Below are 9762 nucleotides of genomic sequence, written 5' to 3'. Positions count from 1 at the left end.
AAGCTGGGATTTCTCATTTGCATAGAAATTATGAATATTGTTCTCATATTTCCTCCATTATGTATATTCACAGCAGATTACATTAAGAGTCAAATGGGCCTGGATGGGCAAGTGGGTGGGGTGTCGGTGGGACAGGGGTGGTGCCGGCATCTTATTTCCCCCTCACGCGTTACAGAGGTCTGGATCACATTTAAAACACATGTTACTGCTCTTTGGCTGTGTGCGGTTTGGCAACTCCAGAGGAAAAGACATTGATAGGGGATTTAACAGGCAGGGGACTTGATCACTTGACAGACAAACAGGCAGACATTAGAAAAGAGAAGACGGGATCACACAAGCAAATAAAAAGGCAGGAGGACCAGCAGCAGCGGGAGAGACTTAAGGGCACACACCAAGACAGACACACTAGCTTCTCATAGAAACTTTCCCAGCAGTATCCCAGATCTTAGGGGAAGTATTTGTCTCTTCTCTTGCACCTCAGGGCCTTTTAACACGGACAAATCGCAGTAGAGCTGGAGAACCGAGGAATGACAGAGAGGAAGTTTAACATACAGATATTGTAACCATTGAAATTAGCAGTTTATGTGTCTGGGGAAGCCAAAAGTCTGCAGGCTTTTCAGGAAGTGGGAATATATAAAAGAAAAAGGTTTTTCAGGTCATCTAGTTCAAGGCTCTGAAATATCTCACAGGCCTTCAATCCATTTGGACAAAAGCGAGTGTGCTGATAAGAAGTCTTCAAAGGAATCTTTACTTAAATTTTTTTTTTCTGAGCTAATTTTCAGTTTCTAACTCCTAGTAGCCTCGTTACTTAACCGGACACCTCAGGTTCTGCATCAAAGCGTCAGTAGTAAGAGGTGCATGTTTTAAAGCCTCTTTAGCCTTCTCCATTTGGCCTACGGGTGTCTGGGTTGCTGTGACAGGTTACGTCTGGCTCAGACACACACACACACACACTCCTGCGCAGCTGGAAGATCAAGAGTTAGTGTTGCACATACCTGCGCTGAGAGGATTGAGTGTGTGTGGTCTGAAGGACTCAGCTGGTCTGGGAAACTGAGTCAGAGAGGCAGCCAGCTCTAAGTGGTTTCTTCCAGCAGTAAAAGGAAGACAACTTCATACTGCTGAGTGCTTCTCAGAGACAGCAAGCAGAGTCAAGGGGATGATGATGAAGACAAAACGGACTCTGTGCAGAATCTCCTGCTTGGTGACTCTGTTGGTGGAGCTGAACTGGATAAACGTGGGCCACAGCATGCACATGGGAGGAAGTAGGGTAAGTGTAGCATGAACCTTTATGCAATCAAGTGTAGCTTATATCTTAAAAAAAAAACTTATAAAGGCAGCAACTCAAGAAACCCCTTGAAATGTATTACTTTTTGTAGTCTATAAAGATGGATTTTGTTTCCCCTGGCAATAAGGATAACATAAATTTAGTATCTAAAACTGTCCATTACATTTCTCTTAAATTGATTTCACTTTTTTTTTGTGATTTTGTGTTTGTGCACACTTTGCAAGTGTAGCCTCTTCCCTCTTTTCCCTCACTATCTCATAAACCTCACACTTGACCAGTCGCTACCAGTGCCATACACTAACGTGCTAACTCTGTTCTGTCCCCTGGAACCATAATCAATATTAATCATGCGTGTGCTTACTTCTTGTAAAAGTAAATGAGTAAAAGAGGAAATGCATGTCAGGTAGTAAAATGCACACTGACATTGTATGTGCATCAGAGGGATTATTGAGCCACTTCACTCCTGTTCTTCTCGCCGCTACTTAAATCGATTGCCTTTATCTAACTGTCATTCATCTTCACTATTTTTCTCTCCCCATTCACTTTGTTAGTCTTTACCTCCCCTTTGATTCTGTCCCTCTCTGTTTCTCATTAGTGGGTCTATCCCCTGGTTGAAGTTGTTCAGGGGAAACCTCCTTATTTTCTGTTGTTGCTTCTCTGATTTAAGTGGAAGCAGTCAGTCAGCCCGCCCCACCCTGTTCTGTAACACACTGAAGACATCAGAGGGCTCAGATAATTACAGTTGTCCAGCAGAAATAAAGCAAACATTGCGTAGACAAGTGCAATATTCCATGATTGTCCTCTCTGCTGTGCCTACACCCCCATTGTAGTCCATCCGGTGTCAGGCTTTGGCTTTCCCGCCTCAAAAATGAGCCTTGGAAGTCCTAAATTTTAACCCCTGTCCCACTTAGATGAATCACACTCTTGCCCCTAAACCCCCTAAAAAATTTTCAACAAGTTAAAACAAAAGCAAAACAGTTAAAAAAAAAAAAAAAAAGATTTATTTCACCAGGACACAAACATTGTTACCTTACATTTCATGTTAAACAAAAAGTTAAACTTAAGCATTTGACTCTGCATTTCATAACTCATCCCGCACAAACCATAGACATCTAGTGTTTAAATCATCTACTCTGCTTCCATTTTGTTCTGGGTTATATCATCATGGGAACTTTGCCCTTTGTGGTAGCATGACAGGTGTTTTTATGGTTTTCTCCCACCCCTGAATCACAGCTCTTCTACTCTAGGGAGAGGTGCCAAGGACAATCTGATACTGCATGCTGGTGGTTTAGGCATTATATGCATGTCATCCTTCTAGTACATAAATCCAAACTCTTTAGTGGCAGCGTCATGAGACTTTAGAGTGAGCAGTGTTTAGAGACGGAGAGGTTTAAGGGCAGACCAGAGCAGCTGTTGATAATCATACTCTGACTAATGGGTGTTACATCAGGCCAAGTGCTTCAAGTAACTCCACACTGAAGCGAAAGTCATATCAATTCAGCGTCAGTGTAAGACACATGTTAGTAGATAATGATGCGTGGTAATGTAGCTATGAATGCATTTAATTGTACCCAGTTCAGTTTTTTTATTATGTTTTACTTACTTGATTTTGCATGATAATTTTTGAGACGGTCTACAGCCTGTCTAGAAGTTCTGTGAGGCTGTACAAACAGAATTAATTGGAAATCCATCCAATAGTTGTCAAGATAGTTCAACTTAATCCAAAAACCTGCTGGTGGCATTAGAATTTAAGTCAAGGTATCAAAAAGAGGCCCTTGAATATCTACAACAGATTGTATCTACAAATCTACACAGTTACCAAGGTATTCACTCAGAACCACAAACCTAATGTTGGCGCTAGAGGAAAAGTCAGAGATCACCAAAATCAATAGGATTCATCCTCTGGGGCCCATGGGTATATGTACCAAACTGCATGGCAATCCATCCAATAGTTGTTGAGATATTTCAGTCTGGAACAAAGTGATAGACAGACTGTTAGACATTATAGTCTCTAACATGTTTAAAACTGGAGTGTGGGACTTGTACATATAAATGAATGTCCATTACATTCAAGCCCTTGCCAAATGAGCACACAGTGCTGATTAAGCCTATGACCACCAGATAAATCTCTCTCTATTTCACAGTATACAGAGTTTTTAAATCTGGAGTCTGGTATGACATTCCTGCGCTGGCCAAAGGCCACCAAAGCTAAGTATCCCAGGATACATTTCACACCAACCAACGGCGATGGCAGAGATTAAAACCGGGCTCAAACTACAGGAGTTTTGGGACGATTTATCCCTGATTCACCCCTCCTGACAATTGGAAAAGAAATCTATTCTGGGACCTTGATCGGTACCGATGTCCAGCCCAGATCTGATAGATCAGATATCTGGTAATGTGAGGGGTTAAACTTCACTCCTAAACTTCAAGAAATGCTTTCAGACTTATTGGGGCCGCCCTGATAATTTCAAACATATTTGATATTTAGGAGCTAAAATCTGGATGATTACTGGATGGTCACTGCTTTCCGAGCGGGACCACAATAGCCAATGAGAGAGACAAGTCTACAAGGAGATGAGAGTGAATGAGAGGATTTTTGAAATGGCCACATTTCCTGCCTCTATGTTGGAACATGTTGACAGTTTTTTTTCACAATAGCACCAATGGTTTATTTTCATTATACCAAAACAATTCTACAATTCTGCTTTTGAACCAGCTAGCTAAACATTAGTGCTACAAGCTAACGTTAGTCCCGAAGCAGCTGACAGTGTTGTCAAGCAACGGTAAATCCTCTAGCCCTTGAGGCTAACATTAGCTAGCATACTACTGTTGAGAGATATTAAAACTGTCAGTTAAAATCTTACCTCCAGTTCTCGCTGAAGAACAGACAACGTGTGCTGACAGCGTCTCCCCAACCATTTTTTCATCCAGACTTATTTGGCCTTCTGCTTTAGTTTTTTTCTTACTGCATAGTATCACTAAAGCAAGTTGTTGCACCATGTCAGTCTTCATTTTGTTTATGTCTGCTTCCCCATGAGATCACGTGAGATCACATGAAGGGGTCATTACTCCCTCTAGCACGATCATCTTAATAATATCCTTTAGTGTGTGATGTGCAATTATTTTCAAATCTTGCAGTGCGTGCATCCTTGAGATTAGAGAGAACATTTGTGAAGTTTTTCCTCCTTATGTGCTGCACATGATGCGTGATTGGTGTTGCACAACTCTGTCAGAGGACGATCTTCATAAATGCAACCAACTCATCTTCAAAGAGGCTGAAACTATACTCATGGGTTGCTTAAAAAGTTAAATAAATGTGTATTTTTTTAGGGACCCAAAAGACATTCAAAATTACATCAAGTGAAACTATGAATTAATTGAGGAGGTTTTTCATATGTATGACTCACTGTGATCCCTGCAGGTAATTAAACAGTGGGAAAGGAAGGTGCGGTCAGCCTCCAGCCTTGATGAGCTGCTGAGGCTTGCGGACTTTCCTGACTGGAAGTTGTGGAAGTGTCGTATGAGGCTTCAGCAGCCAGAGACCCAGACAGAGACCCTATCATCTCCACCTTCAGCAGGGTCACATCGCTCTACACGCTATGCTGCCGAATCCTACAGCTTGGAGATACTTAGAGGTTGGATAAAACATACAGCACATGTTCAAGTGTTCAAGTCCGTGTGTGTGTGTGTGTGTGTGTTTTGATGTGGTTGTGAACATTGTCTGTCTCCCATTTAGCCATAGATGAAGAGTGGCAGCGGACTCAGTGCATGCCCAGGGAAACGTGTGTTGACGTAGCCAAGGAACTGGGCACTGACCCCTCAATGTTCTTCAAGCCTCCCTGCGTGTCCGTCCACAGGTTTGTTGAACATTAGTCTGACTCACAGGATGTAGACTGTGGGTATAAGCCTGCCATTGGCAGACTATTTCAGTCAGAATTCTCCTCCTCTTCCGCTATCTGCGTGTTACAGTTTTCAAAATGCCTGTGAAACAACAACAAACTTCGAATGGTTAAAAAGAAATACAGACAAGCTAGTGTTTTTTTCCCCCCATAGCATGATAATGGGTTCAGCCAGACCTTTCTCCAGTGCTGACACAGTGCTTAAATCAAGTGTGGAGATAGATCTGGCTATGTGAGACTAGTTGAACATGAAACCAGATGCAGAACTGGGAACACTTTGCACACTTAGGCTAATGTTAGCTACTTTAGCTAAATTGTGCCCACGGGGGGGGTATCATAATCAAGTAACATTAATCCTACTGAAAAATCACAACAGTAGTATAACTGTGAATCAATAGTATACAGCAGTATAACTGACAGCTGTCATTGGCAGACATCAGAGCTACTATGTCTTCAAATCTTATTAATTGAGCAATAATTTCCAAAATAACCACCAGCACACTTATTAGAGGGCCCAAATTTAGCGATTGAGACCATAATGACTCAATTCAGTTGAAGCCAGGGATGTTTTGGAGCCAGCATCTAGAGGCTGTTGGTGGCATTGAAACATTGCTGCAAACAACAAGAGCCCATCAAAAACATATTGTGTTTAATATGATACAGCAAATCTCTTTTATTTCCGCTCAAAACAATTTATAAAACCATTTTCATATGATGTATTAATCATATTGTTAAAGGTATAGTTCTGCACTTTGGGAGATGCTCTTATTTGCTTTCTTGCCAAGAGTTAGATTAGAAAATCAATACCACTTTCATGTCTTCATGCTAAATATGAAGCTTTTGCCAGCTGCTGGTTAGCTTATAGCTTAGCATAAAGGCTGGAAACAGCTAGCTTGGCTCTGTCAAGCGAACAATTCTCCCTACCAGCACCTCTAAAGCTCACTGATTTACATGCCCTATCTAGTTTTTTAAATCTGCACAAAAACTGAAGTGTAAAAATGACAGGTAGTGGTTTTATGGAGAGTTATGTGCTGGACTACGGTATATATCTTGGCTGGGTGCAGTAACCATCTGCTGGCTGTAGCTTTATATTTATCATACAGACATGAGAGTGGTATCAATCTTCTCATCTAACTTTTGGCAAGAAAGCAAACATTGTACATTGATTTATTGGGATGATTTATTTTTATCAGTATTCATATGCTGTAGATTCAGTTTAACCTCTGACCAAACATCTTTTAAATATAGAAAAATCCCATAGTTACAACCTCTCCTCAGAATAAACTACAACAACCCACTTTATTTTCTATATTTTATGCCACGCATGTCACTTTACCCGGATGTGAATTTGTTTTCCTACTGACAGGTGCAGTGGCTGCTGCAATCAAGAGGGCGTCACCTGCAGAAACACAACTACTGTATTTGTCAATAAAACTGTGAGTGACTAAATCTCAGACAACCAAATATCCTTTTGAGTTTTGAATATTGGATGTTACATGGTACAAACAGCACTTGTTTTCAGCAGTCAAAAGCTCTTACACGGATGTGCGTGTGTCTGTGTGTGATTCTGTGCATTTCAGGTCCTTAGTGTGATTCCATTCAAGTTTGTACCAGAGCCTGTGCTTATAAAAGTAGCCAATCATACTGAATGCAGATGCATGGAGCCTGCCATAATACGACGTAATGCTCAACCTCACAGGAGCAGTGGGTGAGTCCAAAATTTCCGTTAGTCTTATTTTCCAACTGAATTTAGTGAGATGTTTCTTTTTTTTTTTAAATTTCTGTTCTAATCCATCTGGTTTTTTCGCAGCTGTTCTCCAATCGGACAGCTGTCAGAGGCAGAGGACTCCAGGAGACTTTGTGCCAGTGGCTTGATTTGGGATTGTTCAAGTGACAGATGCATACCTTACCCCTCCAGCAGACCAGGTGTGTGTATGGAAATATATACTGTATATAGAAAGGCTTGTTGGATGTGTGCCCCAGTTTTTTTTTTTTAAGTGTTCAAAACATCATATTTTCAGATTTTATGTTCAACAACTGTACTTTAAATAGGAAATAGCAAAATTATGACACTTTGATCCAGACTGAAATATCTCAACAACTATTAAAGGCTCAAAACTTCGTAGAGACATTCTCGGTTCCTAGAGGATGTATCCTAATAACTTTGGTGAACGCTATAGATGAAAAGTCAGGGCCACGATGAGGTTTACATTTTTGATTTTGAGTGAAATGTCTCAACAACTATTGAATGGATTGGCATGAAATTTGGTACAGACATTCGTGTCCTTCTCAGGATGAGTTTAAATAACTTTGGTGATCCCCTGATGTTTCATTTAGAGCCACCATCAGTTTAAAAATGTACTGTGTCCAATACTTTTACAACCAAATACCTGCAAAACTGAATTCCCATCAGGCTCAGTTATACTTTCTGTTTAGTGCTAATTAACTAAACTACAATGGTAAACAAAGTTATACCTACTAAACATCAGCATGTTAGCATTTAGCCCAAAGCATCACTGTGCCCAAGTACAGTCTCACATAGTTGCTAGCATGGCTGTCTTCTGTCTTGTCTGTTTTAAAAAAGCACTAACCATGTTGTGATCCAAAATCCAGCCCCATATCTAGATCACTAGTTTCAAAGTATGACCAGTGTTGTATGGTTATAGTATGCACTATGGAACATGAATCCCTTAAAATATCATTAATTACTCCTTAATTTACCCCTGAAAACATGCCGTATGTTTAGTATGGTAGCCAGAGATCCTTTAATTTGTCCATTAATTTGAAAAGCCCTTAATTTTCTGATTAAGTACAATTAAGGATAAAAAAACAACAAAACCTTAAAATGGAGCAAAACTCATGAAAACAACTACTGAATTTTCCCCTTTATCAGAAAATTAAGGCATTTTAAGGTATAAATTAAGATGATTAAGTGGTTTTCATGGTTTTTGTACCATTTTCAAAGGCTTTTGCTTAAACTGTTCAAATAACCCATTAAAAATACCTTAACTTAACTTAAAAACCCATTAACAAATATCTTAATTCCATCATTACTAATGGGTAAATTAATGGAATTTTAAGGTAAAAAAATTAAAAGATTTGTTTTTGAGATGGAGATTCAACCAACAAAATGAAAATTAATTTCTTGTACTTATACTGTCTTTGTGAGTTGAATAAACCATTTTTACTTCTTGCTTAGAGTTTCCACTCGGTTCATGGATGCCCGACTGTGAGATAGATGTAGAGCGCTGTGACTGTCTTCCGAGACCTGAGCCGATTCGCCAGCCAAGGCCGATTCATCGTTGTCATCTCAACTCTTCCATTTGTGCCCACAAGCACCAACATTTCGATCAAGCCTCCTGCAGGTAGGTGCCAGAGAGAGACTTTGATATAATGATGCTCTTGTCTGACCATATTTACTGTAGACATGTCCTCATCATTATCATATACTGTAAGTGGGAAGAAAAACGGAAATACTGAGAGGAAAATTTTATCAGGAATTATGAAACATCAGCTGGGGATAAAAGGATCCAGTATAATTAAAGGGTTACTTTACCACACTCATTAAGTATTGATAGTTTATTTTCATTTGTGTGCCTATCATTATCGAACCATCAGCAGAAAATGCTCAAATGGTTTTGGAAACATAAGTGGCCTCTCAGACATGACAAACTTAATAAACAAGGTGATTGTTTCCTATCATTTCCTCTTGCTGAGTTCCACTTCATCCAGACAGAAGACTTTATGAGGTCTGTTGTGTGTAAATTCATGCACATTTTTTAATTGATCCCTCTTTTATTTATAGATGCAAGTAGCCCAAGTAGAAGTCCTCTGGTGGAATAAATTACGACAACCTGCTCGCCAAGGCTGTTTGGAGGCAGAGAAAAAAAAGGCTCATAATTTATTTACAATCCTATTTATGCCGATCACTTTAACTAATTAAGATGATATTAACTCACATGACCATGTTAATTAATTTTTTAACATGCCTTCTTTTATGTTTCAATCAATGTGTAAAGTTTATGATTTGTACATTTGTTCTTTGTGCACTGAACATGTAGTTTATATTAAAAGATTATTTTTTATAATTTGAACTTGTTATGAATTTATGGATTATTGTTCATCTTCTGGCAGACTTTTCACCAGTATTCCTCAGTTTGTTAATCTTCATTTCTTCTTGTTATTCAAAATCAGCTTTGCCTTTAGAGGCTGCAAAACACAACTTGAGACAGAAAAGTTTTAAGCTTGTTGAATGATTTGAGGGCAACAAAGGGCTGCTAAATTCTGCCATGAAAAAAGAAGTTGTAAACTGAGAAATGCCAAGTAAGTAAGTTAAGTCTGGTTACTTCAGTAAGACATTAACCTTGATCTTGTTCTTTTAAATTTCATTTTCAAACAGAGTCTATAAAAATATCCACCCTATTTGGAAGTTTTCATGTTTTATCAATTTACAGCTTTTAATCAAAGCCTTGTGCCTTTTGTGACTCTGATCAACAGAAAAATGCCCTTTAAAGTCAAAGTGAAAACAGATCTCTGCAAAGTGATCGAAATGAATGACAAATACACAAAATGCAC

The 9762-nt window shown here is 39.3% G+C and overlaps 1 protein-coding gene across 1 annotated transcript; it reads left to right on the top strand.

The window, feature by feature from the left end:
• Window positions 1-25: 25 nt before the first annotated feature.
• On the top strand, window positions 26-9281 carry vegfd (vascular endothelial growth factor D). The gene is made up of 8 exons (XM_042406900.1): window positions 26-1267; window positions 4710-4923; window positions 5025-5145; window positions 6554-6623; window positions 6768-6895; window positions 6998-7113; window positions 8387-8552; window positions 8993-9281. The coding sequence occupies exons 1-8, from the start codon at window positions 1157-1159 to the stop codon at window positions 9000-9002; spliced, it is 936 nt and encodes a 311-aa protein (XP_042262834.1). The 5' UTR covers window positions 26-1156; the 3' UTR covers window positions 9003-9281.
• Window positions 9282-9762: the final 481 nt, after the last annotated feature.

This window comes from Thunnus maccoyii, chromosome 1, assembly GCF_910596095.1.
Source record: "Thunnus maccoyii chromosome 1, fThuMac1.1, whole genome shotgun sequence".
NCBI classification, from domain to species: domain Eukaryota; kingdom Metazoa; phylum Chordata; class Actinopteri; order Scombriformes; family Scombridae; genus Thunnus; species Thunnus maccoyii.
Note: the sequence above shows the minus strand (reverse complement) of the source record. Positions and strands in the feature narration are given on the sequence as shown.

Bases quoted from the DNA above. Each gene is read 5' to 3' on its own strand.
- vegfd (XM_042406900.1), top strand. From the start codon at position 1,157: ATGATGATGAAGACAAAACGGACTCTGTGCAGAATCTCCTGCTTGGTG. The intron at 4,924-5,024 runs GTTGGATAAAAC...TCTCCCATTTAG, and splicing joins CAGCTTGGAGATACTTAGAG to CCATAGATGAAGAGTGGCAG. The intron at 6,624-6,767 runs GTGAGTGACTAA...TGTGCATTTCAG, and splicing joins CTGTATTTGTCAATAAAACT to GTCCTTAGTGTGATTCCATT.